Raw genomic sequence first — 18,912 nt, 5'->3', positions numbered from 1 at the left:
GGACGGATAACTTTATCATTAGGTGGTGGCGCCATCTATTTCACTTAAAAACACATATTTTTTACTATGGCGTCTGCTATAATTTCTCAATATAGATAGAAAATGTTTAGAAACCGCTATGATAATGGAAGTAAATTGCTAGATTCGAGTAAAAACAGAGAAGTAACTGCATTAACCGATAGTAAATGTATTTTTGAGCTTTCGTGGTAGTCAACTTGACAAAAATTATCACTGCAAATGTCTTTTTTTGGAGTCCATACAATTCCATTAATGGCCTGACACCATTGTTTTGGTAATTCCGAATTTTTTGCATGGAATCTTAATGGTACAGTTCAAAAAGGGTTGAACTATCTCAATATTTATTAATTTTCTATACGTATATACTTATGTCACAAAACATTTTTATTTCTACCAGTGTTGACACACTTTTCTACTGAGCATTTTCGACCCATTTCGAAATTTAATACATTTTCACATTATGTGTTACTTTAATAACTAATAACATATAATTCCCAAGTAAAAACACGCATTTAATAAGAAATTGATCAATATTCCATTTATTAAATATCAAATTTTATTTATTAGGCTCCACTTACGGTTTTTCAATTACCTAACTTTCATATTTCGCGCTTTACTTCTTCCTAAGCCTAATTTTCAAACTCGAGCTGCGACGATTTTGCGGGGCGCTTTCCCGCAAAAATCGTGGGAAATTCTTTTAAGCTTCTCACGTAAGGCGACAGATGGCGCTACCGACTAATGATAAAGTAATGAAATTCGACGAATCCGAGTACGCGAGGAGGAAATTCAACAAAAACTCTAGAAATACATATATTAGAACTCAATGGTTACTTCAACCGATCTCTCTTGTGTGACCTCAGACATAGATACTGAACTGAACTAACCTCTAGATGAGTTCGATTTTACCCTTTGACCCGTATAGTAGCGTGTTTTGAAAGAGTCGCGATGCGGTTGATGGCCAGGGTAGGAATGATGGTGAAGGGATAGCTTCCTTTTCCGTCGGAGGGAAAGTTGTATCCTTTTTAGTTTGCAGGGACAGGGTAGGGCAGTGGAAGGACGTGGGCAGGGGCCGCGTGATGCGGCTTTCCTTTTCTTAGTAAGTTGTTGGTTGGCACCATTGATGACATGACCCGTGTCGAGTCGCGCGCCAAGACATGAGCGGGGGTTATTCGAGCACAGCGACTCCCAAAAGAGAATCTCTGTACTAAGGATGTCCGGGCTGCGGCTCCCCTATACTCGTGCCCACTGTAGGTTGACACTAGCATTAAAGCCATAGTTAAAGGTCCTCCAGACTTTCGCCGTGACTCGGGTGACGCGTGCAACTCCGTGTGTGTTTTTTATCAATCGACGGGGGCGAAAAAGCTTTCTAGGTCTTTTACAATGGGATTCAGTGGCCGGGAAAAGTAGTCCCCCGTTCGCTGGGGCGAGCGCCAAATGGAGCGTGCATTGACAGCGTTCTGCCCTCGCTCGCTCTCTTACTCACGGATGGACGCGAGGAGCGCAGTTCGCATTAGAAACAGATTCCGCCTTTAACCTTATTCGCCTTTTAACAATCTAGAACTAACACGATGGCATTCCTATGGACTCACTCCCGGAACTTCCGTCCCAAGACAAAAATGCAACGTGGTTTAATTTATATCATCCCTCTAGTTCTAAAGCATCGTGATTGCGAGTATACTGGCGTTGATTTGACCTCTTGAACTATCTCGTGTACGGTTTTCTCGCGCGTGGGTCCTTAGGCGTAGGAATACGCCGTGTAAAATCTCCTTAGAAAGAAAGTAGCGTGGATAAAGTGTCCTTACAACGAGAATATAGTTAACTCGAGCCAGCAGCCTCTGTCGCGGCCACTGACAAACATCCGGTTGGTTCTTGGTTGGTTGAAGTTAAAAGCGTTCCCCGTTTGGAGAGTGAGTGAGTGCACGGTGCTGGCTCTGAATGGAATGAAGTGTGTAAGCTTTAGTCGAAACCGGAAAGCAATGATCCCGTTGTTGGTCTTTCGATGGAAGTCGCTACTTAGCGATTGAGTGACGCCTTTAACTTTTCTCTCTCTCTTATCTGTAATGCACTCTTCAGAACCAGTATAAAAGCAAGGAGAGAATCTTTGCCATTGGGATCTTTGACAGGCGCCTAAAGACGTGGGAAATAACAAAAAGAAATGGTGGATGGAGAGAAAGAGAGGCCATTCCTTTCTACCACTCTTTAAAAGTCACTTTTCATATATAAAGATTAGACTTAACTATATCCCTCTCTATTCATACAAACTTCTAAATTATTTTTCAGCTTGAATTGTGTTTCAAAGACAATGAAGTATTTAAAGGTTTTAGCTGAATAGATTTAGACCATTCGAGGGTCTTTAGGTTTGAAATTTTTTTATTCAAAACTGTTAATCTCCATTTTGAAAGCGCTCCGTGGTTAAAGTCTCGCGCCAGATTTAGAGTCGCGTGATTTTTGGCGCGACCCTTTTCATATAGAGGGATACAGGGATGGGGGAGGTTTGCACGAGGCGCGAGTTGACTTTGTTGCGAAGGAAGCTAGGCGTCCATAAGAGATAGTCCCTGGACACTCGTCAAAGCGTCGTCGCGTAATTAAAGGGGGGAAAATGGTCGGTTGGACTCCTAATATCGTTGGCGGCTTCTAAGATAAGTCGTCAACGAAACTAGGGGACACGCGCTACGGTCGGTCGTCGGGACCATCCACGCAACGACTGGGGCGTTTTCGGATTTGGGCGCGGTTTAGACACTCTTCAATTATGCAAGACATCGTGACCCGACACACACAAAAGCTTTGGAAGCTTTTTAATCCCTAAAACTTCCTTAATGAGTTATTTTAACATAGTTCAAGATCTACGCGTGTAGTTCGTCGTAGATCGCGTCGGTTGAACGTACGATGGATGACTTATATTTTTGATACAGTTTTAGCCATAAAGGTTATAGCTATAAGGCCCGTACAACCAAGAAGAAGTCGAAGGACAAGAACGAGTTGTTCCCGTGAGACTTTCCACGGTCTTTAAAAGTTGCGCGCTTATTTCTTTATCCATTTGAAGTTTGCATTGTTTGATGACGGTAGCCGTCCATTTCTTAAACCTGTTTTAATCACTCGAAATATTTTTTCACGGCGTCGACGCGGGGAGTTCTCAATCACCTTAACACGCGGACAATCTTGACTTTTAAGCGAGAATTAACGCGCGCGCAGTTGCCATGGAAGACACTCCTTAAAAAACACCGAAGAGCTTTCTTCCTGGAATGGCCAGCTTGTAAGGTCTCTCCAAATCGAATCTTCGGGCCTATACCTAGATCTCAAATAGTTCATGCGGATGTAATTTTTATTTCCCCCTCAATTGTCTGACATCTAGTCAAGGAATAGTGTCATGGTGTCCCGTAAAATAATTACCTTTATAAATTGTACTTGGAAGGGACCTTGTTTGGTTAAACATTGAAATAAATGTCTTGTCCATCGACGCGTGACAACCCGGATCTCTCTCTCTCTCTCTCAAAAAAAAAAACCCCCCACTGATTTGTCTCGATCAGTCCATCTAAACAAGCTTCTCATCCTTAGTAGATCTGATGGTTAAACTTAAACTAGGGCTTATTATATTTTCGATAAGGAAACACTTCAAGTGATGCGCTTTTGGTCTATAAACTTGAACCATAGTTGATCTATTTTTTCAGAACAACCACTAGAGGGTGTGCGTGTTCTGGGGGTTGTGTTGGGAAGGGGGGGACGCTGTCAATTTGGTTGCGGAGAGACTAGATGATTAATGATTAATTAACCGCTTTTGGGGTCTCCCCCCTTCTTATATGAAAGAGTTGAGATTGAAAAAAAATAAAGGGGTTCATATAATAAAATGCATAGTGTCTGATACGATAAGCGAGTGAGCTATTGAAATAAACGCCGCCGAATATAGAATGGGCCTGTAGGGATGAAGGGAGACTCCCCGCTAGGAGGCTAATCACGCGAAATAATGTCCATTGACGTGACGTCATACTGCGTCATACTACCCGCCATGCACCGAGCACCTACACCGTTTTAATTAAAATTTAATGAAAGTGATTAAAAGAAAGAGCGGAGCGGAGCGTGTACAGACCAAGTGATATATTTTTGATTTGAAGTCGAATTTAATTCAGGAGCGGTCAAATGTAGAATTTATCAGAGAGAACGAAGGGGGGAGGGAGGGCTTGTGGTCCTGTTCAGTTAAGCGTGGCCATTACTTATCACTCCGCGGGATTCCGTCAAAAAAACCGCGAGCGGAAAAAAAACCAAGAAAGTTTGTATTAAAATAAGTTGGGAGCGAGGCAAAGAGAAACAACGTATACGCTCTCGCCTCCTGTCTGATTTTCGGTGACAAGATGTATGATGTAGCCTTCAACTCCAGGTGCCATCGAAGAAAGTTCTCCCCCAAGATGGCCGATGACCCTCTCTGTCTCTATTTCATTCATCAGGCCATATTGAGCGCCTTGACACGTTTCAAGCGACGCAAAGGCTCTCAAGATCTTCCTGAATGAATTGCGAAGTTTTGTAAAACAATCGGAAACTTGATTTCATCTTTTTCTTGACTTAGTCGGTGTTGGTCGCTAGTACCTCCTCGGGCTTCGTCAATTTTAAAATGCGCCATCAGTCTCTTGTAGTCCCGCTGTGCTCGCAGATTGAGGTCGTTCGTAGGTGGAGTGGCCAGGGAGGGAGGGAGTTTTGTGGACGATGGAGGGGCGGTGTTGTCTACCAATTTTCATCTGCCTAATATAAAACCCCGTCTATATACGTTATAATCTTTTCAGATAGGTAATTTTTTCCTTATCGGTTCATCTAAATGTTTTATAAAAACGTGTTCGCCCGCGTGTTATACTTGAGGGGATTAACACTATTTTGATACGAGTCTAAAGGTTTTGTTTATTATATCTTTTGATTGACTTATTATTTAGTGTCCATCCCCTCGATTAGTTAGTTTGTATGATATGTGCCAAAATTTTTAATGGAATTATGGCACGCTATAATTCTTTGGTCTTTGGACCGACTGAATTAGGTTTTACTTCAGGCATGGCGTATATACTCTAAGACGCCTTCTAGGACACTGTAAATCCACGTGGTATGGTCGCGGGTGTATTACGTGTCTATAAAAGCCAAACCCCTATCGAATCATCGATAAGAATGAACTGCGTGTTAAGTCTCTCCCAATCCCTCGGTAAGTCAGTCCAGGATAGACCGGGACATGGCAAAGAAGGATGGGTAGAGATAAGAAGAGCTCCTGGGTTGACACTCCGCACTATCCTTCATTGACGACATCAGCGAGAGTCAAACACCAATTGATCTAGATTTAAAGCCTGGATGGGGCGAGAGAGTGTTGGATATACTGATATATTTTCTTATCTGACCCAGGAATGGTGCTAGAGCGAGATGCCTTCCTATTTCCTAACCGTCCTGACTACTGTTCATAGTCCATTCTAATCCAGCAATGTTCTTATCTGCTATAGTTTTACCGTATAAACGCGGTAAGGGAGGACAAATTAACTTTGGGGGAGACGTTGTCCTTCACGAAACCTCCGTCAATTTCTTCCACCAAGGCTTAACATTTCAAGCCCATGATACGGAGATTAGGCTAGGGTATGGCGTCTTGCACGCTGCTGCTCTTCGGTCACTGCTACTTAGTTGCTTGGCTTTAGCTGCGCATGGACCCTCCCTCTAATTACCCAATACATCTTTTTTTTTTCATCTTCTAGTTCTTGTAGGATGAGATAGTTTTTTTTTTTTCGGTGTCGCTGGCCGCTATCAAAATATTGATTTCTCTCTCCCTCCTCGGCTTCTTCTTAAATGAAAGAGCTATAGTCGATGGCCAAACGTTTAATAGCCCATTCATTGATTCTTCCCTCCTCCGTATTCCCCCGCAACCTTTATACTTAATTACTAACTTAAAGTCCCCGGATAAAAAAAATTGATGCCTTCGTAATGGCCCGCCAATTGCTATCAGCTATCGATATACATGAGATAGTTAAACACTTTATTATTGGTACTTTCATTAGGATACAGAGAAATCGTTTGAACTTGTGATAGAAATACTTCATACCTTTCCATAGAGTTAGGCAACGTGACCCCATAACCTAAACCAAAGCCTAATCTAACCTAACCTAACCTAAACTAAACCCAAAGACACTAAATACTTTGCGTTATACAAAGTCAGCGAGTAAGGAGGGCAAAAACATGTAGATAGACTAAACCATCTCATCTAGATATGTGTGTATTCCTTGGCTGGTTATTGATAGGCGATGTATTTGGGGGGTTCTCTCATCTCGGATATTAGTTTGGTGGTGTTTATATAATTATATATTCGGTGCCTTTCGTCTTAAAAGAGGATATTGGGGCGTTAATAACACTTACTTGGACGCGGCACGCGACACAATTACCGACTTGGAACGAATGCGAGCTTTAAACGCTAATAGAGTATCGAGCGAACGTTAATCCAAGATGTATTGCGGCCCACCTTTATCTTTAGTATCAATTCATCCCGAAATCACATTTTTTTCTTTCCTCCTCGTGCTCCCGTTTATTCTAGGGTAAGGAAGGAGAATTCAATCTTAGAATTAACAACTTTTCTATTGGGAATTAGGGAAAGGTTTAAGCTTTCGAAGAGTGCAGTTCCGTATATACTTACGCATTTTTTAATGAGTGTTTTATTGATCCCATAGAGAGAGAGAGAGGTTTTTTTCTCCAGTTAGTTGGTTAAAGTTGCTTGAGTTTAAAAAAAAGCTTTCGACAGTGAGCGATTGACTCTAAATTAGTCGACATACTCTCTTAGCCCCTTCGAAAGGCGACCCGCAAATTGGTCTAATGAATTGAACAATTTGGGGACAACCAGAACTTTCCAAAATTAAATTAACATTTGTCGAGTCTGTGGGCCACCTTAGGGGGCTCCTCGGCCGGGCATCCCGCCTTCGTATCTTGGTCGATTAACAAAGACGAATGAGGCGCCCTTGAAAAAGGAGCGACACCCATGGGTTGACCTCCTCCTCTTTGGCAATCATAAATTCAAGTATATATTGGAATTAAGGACATCGTGGCATCCCGCTTAGAGCAAGTCACCAGCTCTGATGGATGCGAAATGCGGCTGACCTTTGTCAACGATAAAATACGCGTTTCTACCTACTTTATTAGAAAGCAAATGGAAATTGTTGCGGCTGGGAGACATTTTTGACAGCTACTTCTTTAGGCTTATACACTCTAGGCGTCTTTATAAAACGCGCGCTCTATTTCCCGCTGCGCAATGCGCGAGCCTGTCTTTCATTTTCAAGAGCTCGTGTACATTGTAACATTTCAAAACCATATCTTACATAGAAGAAAATTTATTCCAATTTGTGGCTCAATTTCAGTTTAGTTTATCCAAAGATATTCTATTCTATCACATTCTTAGCGTTTACGAGACAATACCTAAGCCTAATCTATCCTAAGCCTAACAACACCTAATTTTAACATATCCTAAGCCTAACAGACTACGAAGGGAGTCAGTTGCTGTCTTATCCCCCTTTAAGGTGTGCCCAGATAAAAATCGACATCCAACAAATGGCTTTAGTTTCATTCCACGTATCTTGACCCGGTTGACCCCATCTTGTGATCATTTCCGGTTCGTGTCTCGGTGGCGGTGTCAGTGTGAAAATTCGGAATCGTACCCTCTAATAGCTCTAGCTCTGTTAATTTTTGTTCCCAGTTGTAAATTTTGACGACAGCAGGTCAGCGTAAAAGAACGAATGCTCGCGCATCGTCGAACGTGAAAGAACAACGATTAGCTTGTTTTCGGGGCGATGATGTCTTCCGTTAAAATCTTCTCAGACGTCAAGCTGTCCTCGTTTTCGATTTAAGGCGGTTACTGCGTGCCGCTTTTCCGGAGTTCGAACCAACACACCGACATAAGTATAACATTGATTCTTTGCATTTAATTACGTACTCCATTTTCCGCCGCAACAAAAACCCAAATCACCTTCGTTTGTTTTTATTGTTCTGGAGAGTACGGATGGGGGAGGGGAAGAGGTTGGTAGGGTATTTTTGCGAGGGAACAAGCACATCCTTTAGAAATGAATTGGTACGCTGATATATATTATTGTGTCTGCCTAGAGCTGTCATCGTCGAAAGGGAAATGGCGCTGGTGAATAATAGAGCAACTTCTATTATATTATTTTCAAATTTCGATTCGGTTCACTCGTTTAGAACCTTTTGTACGCGGACACAAATTGCTCGTCTCTAATTCTGAATACAAAACATTTAATCCGTTTCCCCAATTACAATAACAACAACAACAACAAGTCAACACATTGAGTGAGATTTCAAATTAATATTACGGCGAGGGGCTACTCACTCCAATGAATGCGCCTCAGTAGGTTTATCGAGGGGCAAATCACTCCGGGAATTAGTAGGTCTATAGTATTTCTATATATTACCGTTTTAAATCCCATCAAAAGTATTTATAGGTCAAGATTATAAAAATAGCCTAGGAGTTTTGTGGATGAAATGAAGAAGAAAAGATGAATTACGAAAGAGAAAAGACGAGTGTTAGGGGCGAAGGCGTGACCTTGTCATTAGAGTCATTGGATAGCCGCCCCTCATTAACCCTTAACGATACTTTAATGACACTTAAAAAGTACAGTTGCTTTCTCGCAGTCGGAGAATCTCTCCGAGATGGGTTGGGCTGACCCCTATCTTATAGAGAAAAAAAGCGCGGGAGATGTCACGCGTGCCTAACCAAGGAAATCGCGCGCGCAGGCCCTTTACATTACACCCCTGAATAGAAACATGGCCAAAAGGCATTAACTGCACGCGGAAGAACGCGCGCTATACCAACGACAGCACGTGCCATACACCAAAGTCAAATGCCATCACGAGACTTTTTTGCGCCCTTTTTTATCCCGCGTTTTTTATTTAAAGTTAAAAAAATAGTCTAGCTTGTTTTTTTAATGTCCCTGGGGTCATTCAATGATAATTAGATTAGCTCGATTAATTTGATGGAATATAACGGGTTTAAAATGGAATGGTTGAGATTAGTGCTGAAACCATCTTATCTATCGCGAAGAAACAAATTTTATTTTAGCAGCGCTGTTTGTAGTACGTAGTGTTTTTAGGCGATCGTGACGCGAGAACTTCGTGATCAATTCGATCAGGATGAAAAAAGGCATCTTAGCGGGGAGTCCCCTTCCGAGATTTCCTTCAAATTCCAGTCCCTAATTCTCCCCTCGGCCCTCCGTCTTTCTCTCCCCTCACAGTACGAGTAATGGCGATTATCTTTAAAGAAGGTCAACGCGTTCGCGGTGCGGACTTGACTGCAGTCGTTTTGTTTTCCATTTAGTTTTTTTTTTATTTCAGTCAGCGTTGAATGGAATATTACGCTGTCCTATTATTTCCTCCTTTAAAAAACTATATAAACGGGCCTTTCCAATTGAACCCTCGCGCTATCAATCTCTCGCCTTCCAACCCGTACCCGTGAAATTACCTTGAATCTCGAGACATATTTTATATCAAATCTGTCTTTGATTTTAAAAATCGAGCTCGCGGTCGCGTGGGCGTATTGAAATTAGCGCCAAATTTATTCGAAACTGCACGTGTCACTTGGCGCGCGATTTATTCCCGCCAAATACTTTTCTAAACGTGTGTTTTTTTTAAATTCTTTTGCGTTATATATAAATTCCTAATTTGACGATGTCATTGATTTGAGGGAAATCATCCCCCAATATTTTTAGTTTGAGGAAGTTAAGTATTTTAAAAACTCATGTTTCGGATTGCGTGGTCGTTTTGAGTGGTTGTGTCCCCCTTTTTTTGTAGCGGCGATTTGTCCGTTGAGAGTTTGAAGAATGGTACATGGATTTCCAGGGAAGGAAGGCTGACCAGAGAACTATCCTCTGTATGTTATTATATCAGTGGCTCGAGCTCGTATCTCATTGCGTATAGGTTCCTTGAGCCACGCTGGCCATAGATCCCTTTCCATAAATACTTCAGAAGGCTACCGTTCTCTCTCTCTCTCTCTTCTCTCTCTCTCTCTCTCTCTCTCTCTCTCTCTCTCTCTCTCTCTCTTCTCTCTCTCTCTCTCTCTCTCTCTCTCTCTCTCTCTCTCTCTCTCTCTCTCTCTCTCTCTCTCTCTCTCTCTCTCTCTCTCTCTCTCTCTCTCTCTCTCTCTCTCTCTCCTGGGCGCTGCTTTGGTCATCGTGCCCGAGGCTCTCAATAAATAATGGCCTTCTGCATCATGCTCGCAAAGGGGAAGAGGGGGGTCCGGAATTGTTGTCCATTTGGTGAGGACCCTTTGCTCACACCATTTTTATTATATTGCTCTTATATAAGATTATAGTCAACTCGGAGGAAACGCGCTCACAGAAAGCAACTCTCTCTCTCTCTAGGATGGATTATCTATTAACGATAGAGGTTTCTGATCCACGCACTCCCAGCGTCAAAACACATTTTCCCAAGATGCATTAGTGCACCCAATAGGATTTTGCCTCGGATCTGCAGTCCTTGTACTATATATAGTCTTTGAGGGGCGCGGAGTGAGTTAAGTATATACTGACGTTTGAATTTTGTCTCTTCCGCGGTATAGACAATACGCTAACGAACTATTGAAATAATCTAGGTGGATTCCAAACTTATTTTACAAGACGCTCAAAGACTATATGTTAAATAAATGGTCTACTCTATGTAGATTGGTTTGGTTTGGTTCGTCGGAAGCGACTATGATTTATCCGGAGATTGTAGACGTTTTGCCACTCCAATGATAAGCGTATCACCTCCATGTCGTGCTTCTTAAGAGGCATTGGTGACCGAGTCATCTCCGAAGAGAGCGTGCGGGGGCGGATGTAACCCAATTAAGGAACCATTTCACTAGCATTTCCTTCTCTTGGACCACTTCACTCCATTCAGTCTTTGAGCACCGTAGCAAATGGAGAAAGAGACGAGAGAGAGAGCTATAGGTGTTTCTATATCGGTCTCTATAGTTTAAGTGTGTGGCGGTGGGAGAAAGCCTCTTATTTCGATCCTAGGCGCTTATGAATATTTCATCTCGGTGCCATTGTGATGGAGGGAGAGAGAGAGAGAGAGAAAGAGAGCCATTACCCGGTATGCACTGCGCCCGGCAAAACCCTTAGAGTACACATGCTTTTCTATATATAACTGAGCGGCGCTGCCTGGTGACTCTTTTTCATTATAGGAAGACCAAGGAAGGAGGTATCTCTCTCTTAAGTGTTTTTGGGGTGCCGCGCTTTTTACCTGAAGCCCCTGAAGCGTAACGCACTCACGCGCGATTGTCTCTCAAATGAGTGTGCGTATATATTTAGCTAATATAAAAAAGGCTTAGATAAGGTGACATTTATGACAAATTCCGCAATACTTCAACGATTAAACTAATTAACAATGTTCAGATACTTTCTTGCGTAAAATCGAGGTGTTTTATCAGAATTATGGTACCTTTCTTGTATTTGGATCTGATTCTTAAACCGCAAACAAGATGTGATTGTCATTGAAAGACGAAACATTTCTACTCCACTTTAGAAAGGTCTCTTTGCTTCTTGGTGCGGCTCGCGTGCTTTCACTAGGAAACATTTGCGCGCGCGCGAGTTCCCGAGAGAATGCCTCTAGAATCGGCAATTGCGGGGGTGGTGCTTTTCCGAGCAACACATGTCTATCTCTTCCGAATTCTTCTTCTTTCTCTACACTCGTTTTTTTTATAGAAACGAGCGTGTCTTTTTGAGGGAGGGGGGCACCCACCCCATCTCTCCGCGAAATGGCTCTATATATTTTTGGTGGGCGACCACAATCTTTTAGTCACCGGCACGCGTGTCGTAAAACGCGTACGGCGTCGCTCTAATGCTTTTCCCCTCCCCACCCCACCCCTTTTCCTCTTCCACTCTACAAATTTGGCGGGAAAAAGCTCGCGCGCCAAGAAAGAAAAAGGGAGGGAAAAAGAATTGGTGGTGGTGCTGTTTTAGAGGACGCCGTTTTCTTTAATGTTACACCTATTTTCCCGGCAAAAAAGAGGCGGCTAACTCTTAGCCTCGGGTTTAGTTCGCATTATAGTTTTCCCAATCGAACGATAAAATGCGCGCCAAACTTTAGTAATTTTACCCTAGAGGCTATCGGGTGGTTTGGCTTCTCCCTTAACACTGGTGTTTGGCGGGTGAAACATTTCTACAGGCGTTCTACGGAAAACTGACGTTAACGTTTCATCCTGGAAGTTGGCTTTCCCCTCAAGCGCTTGGCGACTATTCGAAGAAATTATAATTATTTATTTTTAGGTGAAGTTGGAAGATCCGGTTTTTTTTTATTGTTTAATTTTGGAGGCGAGTTTTAAGCGCCTGGAAGCTTTTTCAGCGCGCTATCCGAGTTTACCGGTAGTTTGTCTTAGAGCTATTATCCGGGGAATTGGCCATCCTAATCCTACCTTCGAATTAGGTAAAAGCGAGAGAAAGGGGAGGGAACCCCTAGAATAAGAAATAACCTTCTTGGCGAGAGCTTTTTTCCCGCCATTTTAGACCTTTTACGTGTTGCATCGGGAATTTATAAGGCCTCGGAGACAAGAGATGCGCCACTCTCTCTGTACCCTCTTAGCATCTTGTAAATTCAACCAGAGTTCATTCTTTTCTTATAATAACAAAACAATACATGTCGGTAAGCGCCTTTCCCCTTTTCAACTTCATCTCTGAGTAAAGTACGTCAGCCGCAAACTTTTCTGACTCGAGGGTGGCGCGTGGCAAGATGCTAAGGGTGTATAGTGGTTCCTTTTTTTACCTCGAGGGAAAACTATAGGTCCTTAGGTATCGCGGCGGCTTCGTTTTCTTCCAAATTGGTTAAAGTTTTGCCTTAATGTTCTTAGTTTGCCTTCCAACTCTCCCTCGCACCGGCGTTAACCCTAACCTCGTACCCCTTCTCCCTCTCTTTGGGTTGCAGGAAGGAATAGTATAACTAAAGTAAGTTGGGCGAAGCGGTATTAAAGACGCTAGCGAACAATTTAGTTGGCCTGGAAATCTATCTATCTATTGAGAGGGCCGAGGAGGGGGAGAGTGTATAAGCGCGTGCATGCGTGGGCTCGAACCATCTAATCCAGTTATCAATAATGCAGAGCGCCTTAAAAATTACCCGCCATTCTTACACAGATAGTACTAGGCCGCATCCAAACCCAAAAAGCACCACTTTTTTATACCCCTTTTATCTATACATAGTTAACCTTAACTTCTGTCATTACAAACTCGTACGGAACTTTTCTCTCTCGATGGTAATTGTAATATTACAACTTCTATCTTTAGTTTTGTTCTTAGAAGCCAACTTTTGAGGTCTTCTACGGTATGGCAACCTAAAGCTAAGCCTAACGTACTTTGAATAATATGGGGGTCAGGGTGTCCCCCGTGATTTTCAAATTTGTCATTAGGATCCTGTATGGATACGGAAAAGTGCGTGGGAATATAAGAAATATGCGCTCTCGATTGCTTCGTTAACGGGAACAAATTAGGCTTAACACGGACAGGGGGTGCCGTTGCGAAAGCGTCAGCGTCAGATGAGGCGGGAAAACTTTTTAATTTGCGCGAAGAGGCCAGCAGCTTGAGCTTTTGACAAACACGAGTGAGCCCTTAAATGGGCCCTTTTTCCCACCATCTCGAATCCCTTTTCCCCCGTCCGACCCTGGCAGCGGCAAAAACGATTAAAGTGCTGGATGGAAAGAGTCAGTTTTCCCGTAATAAATGCTTTAATTAAAAGGCTCTCCAAAGTAAATCTTCCCCCACCCCTTCGACAAAAATCGAGTCCCCTTGGTTCCTTAATATAGTAAGATACTATAAGAGCCCAGTCCCCTTCCCTTCACCCTCCTGTTTCGATACTCAAAAGTATTAGATTTAATGGCTTTTCTTCGTACCCTAGTGCGTGCTTGCCTATCGTTATTTATTGGCTAAATTTTCAGCCCAAAAACACGGCGTCAAAAGAGATTTATGGCGCGAAATTTCATTCCGAAACCCGGATGCACCACTGCGCCAGAGAAGAGGACATTCGGTGGAGTAATTCCTCGAAGTATCATGGTCCCTCAACACCTAACTATTGTGTTTTTCTATGGAATTTGTTGGATTTTGATGCGGAGCTAGTTACCAAAGAGGAGCTTTCCATAATACGCTAATGGCAGCGTATTCCTTTGACTATATTTAAAGCTATAGGAAGATGTAACGGAGTGCCAATAGCGGTACTCGCTCGTGAGAAATTCAGTCTCAGAAAGCAGAAGGCGCGACCTCTATTACAAAAAACCCGAATCTATATATTCTATTATACTGTTTGCCATGGCTTTCGTAAGTTCCAGGGATCCAGGCTGATATCAAAACAGCTCAAACAAAATTTAATCTAGCTGCTTTATGAAAAACATTTTGGTTTATTTACCCAAGAGGTCATTTTAAAGAAATGATTCATAAAACAGACGTGCCAAAAAAGAGCATTTTATTTTTTATTTTCAACAGTTTCATTGTAAATAAGTGTTTTCCTTAAAAATCAAGTAAAAGTTGAGGTAGAACTTTTTCCAGATGTTCTGTGGTAACGTTCTTATCGTTTGAAAGCTTAGCTTGCTCCACGCTTCTGAATGTTCAAACTAAATTTAGTTATGCTTCATAGCGTTGAAGTATAGTAACAAACCTGAGTATGGCTTCATTGACAAAAGTTCTAATTACATCCCGCAGTAGTTTCAAAGCTTGAGGATCGATTTTACGATTTGATTTTCGTTTAAAATTTAAGACGAACAATTGTTCTATTGTTTCCAAACGAAAAACTGGTTGGTTTTCACCTATAGACATTATTTTAACTACAAGTTTAACCCTAGCTATAGACGGTAAAGTGGTAAACACTTGTGTAACAGACGAACCTACGAGGACCGTCCTTTTAAATATGGTGACAAGAGCGGGAAATAGGGCTGCCAGAACCTTGAGCTTTCTATTCTCCTGTCATAAAAATACTTTAAAAAAGTTCATCAAATTTATGTCTAAATTCTAAAATAATAGCGATAAATTAAACGTTAGTTGGTTATTTCGATTTCTTTTTATTCATGTCTAGTTTTCAACGCAAAATGTTGCCCATATGACCTGGTACGTTTTTCGCCGCTAGTGGCGCGCCGAATGCCCGTAAATTTCCCGCCAAATTACGGCAAAAACGCGGTTCTTCTGTCAGTGTACCGTGTACGCTTAACCATCGTTTTCTTAATATTTATTTAACTTCTAATTAATATTTATCTACAATTTAATAATTTCTACGATAATGATTTAATTTTACTTTAACTGCACAATAATTTCGCGTAATTTTAACCCTTGTTAAGTTGTTTCTTTACCTTAAAAATCACGTTGTACTTTGGTAAGTGCTGCTGAAATGAGTAATCTGGAGGATAAAACGCCAAATAAAAAGCAAAGTAATTAAGTTCCAGTTACTGAACATAATTAAAGAATTACCTTCGTAATAATTTTAGGTATTTTAACCGCGAAATCAATCTTTTCATTCCAGGTCGACTTCCTTTTAAAGTTATAGACATCAAATCTTCCACGATACAATTAATGAAACGTAAATTATCATCAGAGAATGAAAGTTCTCCAACTCCGAACAAAGTTTCTAAGAAAGAAGAAGAGAATATTGACACGGCTAATTTGACAAAAACCTCCTCGGAAAGTGCCAAATCTAATATCAATCATGACACTTCCATGTCTGATGAAGAGGTTTTAGTGTCTAGTGAAAGTGTCAGTGGTACTGATAATGTTGCTTGTAAAAATGATGATGACAACAAGGAAAGCGAATTAGAAGGTTCCCACGCAGAAACCAGTGAAATGGACGCTAGTTTAATCTTTGAACAGGGATCGCAATTAGCTCCTGGAGATGATGCTAATCCTACTCAAATTGTCAGGAAGGTTAGTTTGTCTTGGTTAACTTTAAGCCAAAATTTAGTTTTAATTATAAATCATTCTGTGTAGAAACGATTAACTCCCACAAATCCTAAGAAATTAGAAGAATTGGTAGGTTTTTCCATCACAACTTTGATGTTAGTTGGAAACTTAATTTAACCAACATCTACTGGAATTTATTTTAGGAAAAACGTAAGAAAGAGAAGCTTCGTTTACGAATGGAAAGAGAGAAACAACTACAAGAAGCTAGGGACTTGAAGAAAAAACGCAAAGAGGAAGAAAGGTTGGAAAGGGAACAAAAAAAGTTGGAGGAAAAGGAAAAGAAGTTGAAGGAATTGGAAGAAAAACTGAGACTGAAACAAGAAAAGAAGGAAAAAGAGGAACAGGAACGTCTGGAGAAATTGAAAGCCAAAGAGGAAGAAAAGCAGAAAAAACTACAACTTCTAAAGTAAATACTTGGAAAAATTGTTCAAAACTAATTCATTATTTAAAAACCATCTTTTTTTAGTGAGAAACACGATGAAAAGAAACGTAAAGAAGAAGAACGACTCAAGAAACTGGAGGAGAAAAAGAAAGCTGAAGAGGAAGAGGTAATTTGACCATTAATTAGATTATAATCTAAGATTAACTTTGAAATTATTCCAGGAACGAAAGAAACAAAAAGAAAAAGCTTCCTTCAAGAAATTCTTCATTAAAAATGAGTCTAGTCCTTCAGCTCAAAATGAAGAACAAGGACAATGTAATGGCATCTTCAAACCCTTTGAAGTCATGAAGAACATGACACTAGCCTCTGTTGTCCCCGATGTCGCCAGCTATCACTTCAAAAGAGAAGACTTTGAAATTGCCTTCCAAAACCAAAAGGAGACTGAATTGTACCTTCAAGAACTGAAAACTGGAAAAAGAGTCCCTCTTTGCAAGAAGAAATCCGTTGACAAAGATGGCAACAAAAACAGGAAAGATATCAACCCTGATGAGGAGGAGGACTTGATCATCCTTGATGATAATCTTCCTGAACAAACCAAGGAAAAGCACAGAGCAAAATTATTGCAATTTAGCGAGAATGTCCGTCCGCCTTACTATGGAACTTGGATGAAAAAGGGCTCAACCATCAAAGGAAGGAATCCATTTGCTCAAGATACTGTTAGTAATTCAATGGCACTGTACAAGAAGGACTTAAACTTTATTTGATTGTTCATTATTGGTAGGCGTTTTTCGATTACGAAGTTGACAGTGATGAAGAATGGGAAGAAGGAGGACCCGGTGAAAGCTTGTCAGGCTCTGATGTAGGACATAGATTATAAAACTATGACGCCAAAGTGGAAGGAAACTAATTGATTGTTTCTTTGCAGGACGAGAAAGAGAGTGAAGATGATTATGAAGTTGACAATGAGTTCTTTGTCCCACATGGTTATTTATCCGCTGATGAAGAGAAAGATGATGAAATGGTACATTAAATCATCATCATCCTTGGAAGATTATTTTATTTAATGCCGCGCTTTTTGTGTTATTCGCGATTAGGGAGACAGTCCGGAACATTTGCAGAAACGTTTAAAAATGCGTCAGTTGGAATTTCAAGAGGAACTGAAAAAGAAATGCTCAGAAATGAAACCCAGAATCACCGGATGTTTGTGGATGGCTGAAGACGACCCCAGAGAGAAAGTTTTGAACCAAAAACTGAGCGCCTACTCAGCAGTCATTCTTGTTTCAATACCTATTGTTACTTCAATCGATGTCTCTAATAATGAAGATGGATTAACGATAACGCCTAATGCCAGCTCATCTCATACCACAGAAGGAAAGAAAAAGATATGGAAGAAGTTCCCTCAAGAAGGTAACGAGTTAATGACACTCGGGAAGTTAAAAACATAACTTGAAATCTCTTTATTTTTTTTAAGCCATGACTGATTTCATTAAGTTGATTCATGGCAACATAAACGGTCGTAACTTTCTCTTGAATGAATTCCAAGAATTTTGGCTTCAAAAAACCCGCCAAGAAGGTAAAGTTGAAGAAGGGTCCACCCATCTCCAAGAACAACCTTCCCCACTGGTTCCAAAGAAGGAAGGAGAGTCTTCGCCTCAGACTAAAATATCAAAACGTCAATTGGAAATAACCTTCAACAAAATGGCGTTGTGGATGAGGTCACCCGACCCCAATTTGAATCGAATTTGTTGGTGGGTTCGTGAAGAAATTAGGAAGGAACATGATTGTCAAGATCTACCCATTCCAAATCAGTGGAATTACGTCACGAAAAAAGAATCGAAAGAACAAGAACCTTTACAAGTTGCTGCTAAAAAGATTCTCGAAGAGAAACCTCAGACAAATTCCACCAATATCTCTACTACACCTTCCATCTTAAAATTCGCCAAGGTCATTACCCCAAAGTTAACCCTAACTCCGGATAACAAAAAGAAATCTATCAAGTTGAATTTGGATCGATTAGATCCTTCAACTTTGCCAAATGAAACGAAAGCGGTTCTTTCCAACACAAATACACTTTTGGTTCCTAAAGCTCCTCGAAGAATCGTTCCAACAACTGTTGTCAAAAAAACTGAAACTGAAGTTGTCAAAAAGGAAAGTAACTGTCAGGAAACTAAAAGCCTCTCGCCTACAAACACCCCTAGTTTATTGAATTTCGTTAAGCCTAACGCGAGAATCAGCCCGTCATCATTGGAGAAAGGCATGTTGGATTGCCCAAAAACGGCTAAATCAACCCCTTCCATCTTAAAGTTCATCAAGAGAACTAGCCCTATTCAATTATCCACCACCGCCAAAAGTCCCAAATTAGACGAGCAATGTGGCGCTACTTCTTCACACGAAGTCATTAATTTAGATTAGGAATAGGAATTTAATTTTGAAACAACTTTTATTAAAATTTTTCACAGCAACTGTACATAAATGAAACCATAGTGTTCAATAAAGGTTCATTACTATATACAACATTTATTTATTTATTTATTTATTTGAATGTGTTGTTCACAAGGTCAACAGTGTGACGGATGTGTGAACATGTAAATCGAATTAGGCCTAGCG

At 41.0% G+C, this 18,912-nt stretch overlaps 2 protein-coding genes across 3 annotated transcripts; one reads left to right on the top strand and one right to left on the bottom strand.

The window, feature by feature from the left end:
- Positions 1 to 14,425: 14,425 nt before the first annotated feature.
- LOC149692637 (centromere protein X-like) lies at positions 14,426 to 14,904 on the bottom strand. Its single transcript, XM_089868458.1, has 2 exons — positions 14,635 to 14,904; positions 14,426 to 14,577 (listed from the first exon to the last, which is right to left on the bottom strand). Exons 1-2 carry the CDS (start codon positions 14,790 to 14,792, stop codon positions 14,487 to 14,489), a joined length of 249 nt encoding a protein of 82 aa, XP_089724584.1. The 5' UTR covers positions 14,793 to 14,904; the 3' UTR covers positions 14,426 to 14,486.
- Positions 14,905 to 15,140: 236 nt separating this feature from the next.
- LOC149692636 (uncharacterized) lies at positions 15,141 to 18,819 on the top strand. Of its 2 annotated transcripts, none has more exons than XM_089868456.1 (10): positions 15,141 to 15,342; positions 15,490 to 15,887; positions 15,951 to 15,992; positions 16,067 to 16,329; positions 16,390 to 16,471; positions 16,527 to 17,021; positions 17,087 to 17,164; positions 17,231 to 17,326; positions 17,400 to 17,712; positions 17,777 to 18,819. In XM_089868456.1, exons 2-10 carry the CDS (start codon positions 15,540 to 15,542, stop codon positions 18,715 to 18,717), a joined length of 2,658 nt encoding a protein of 885 aa, XP_089724582.1. In that variant the 5' UTR covers positions 15,141 to 15,342; positions 15,490 to 15,539; the 3' UTR covers positions 18,718 to 18,819. The 2 variants fall into 2 exon arrangements, with proteins under 2 accessions (XP_089724582.1, XP_089724581.1); XM_089868455.1 differs by having other exon boundaries at positions 15,141 to 15,397.
- The last annotated feature ends 93 nt before the right edge of the window (positions 18,820 to 18,912 follow it).

This window comes from Phalangium opilio, unplaced genomic scaffold (genome assembly GCF_054372755.1).
Source record: "Phalangium opilio isolate 3A_F unplaced genomic scaffold, DU_Popi_V2 ptg000024l_1, whole genome shotgun sequence".
NCBI lineage: Eukaryota > Metazoa > Arthropoda > Arachnida > Opiliones > Phalangiidae > Phalangium > Phalangium opilio.
This window is presented reverse-complemented; position numbering and strand designations above follow the sequence as displayed.

What these genes read in the sequence shown, in the direction of transcription:
- LOC149692637 (XM_089868458.1), bottom strand. Translation starts at nt 14,792, where the DNA reads ATGTCTATAGGTGAAAACCAACCAGTTTTTCGTTTGGAAACAATAGAA. An exon ending in GTCAATGAAGCCATACTCAG is followed by an intron (nt 14,578 to 14,634) that starts GTTTGTTACTAT and finishes TTGAACATTCAG; the next exon opens with AAGCGTGGAGCAAGCTAAGC.
- LOC149692636 (XM_089868455.1), top strand. Translation starts at nt 15,358, where the DNA reads ATGAGTAATCTGGAGGATAAAACGCCAAATAAAAAGCAAA. An exon ending in AACGCCAAATAAAAAGCAAA is followed by an intron (nt 15,398 to 15,489) that starts GTAATTAAGTTC and finishes TTTTCATTCCAG; the next exon opens with GTCGACTTCCTTTTAAAGTT. An exon ending in GAAGAAGTTCCCTCAAGAAG is followed by an intron (nt 17,713 to 17,776) that starts GTAACGAGTTAA and finishes ATTTTTTTTAAG; the next exon opens with CCATGACTGATTTCATTAAG.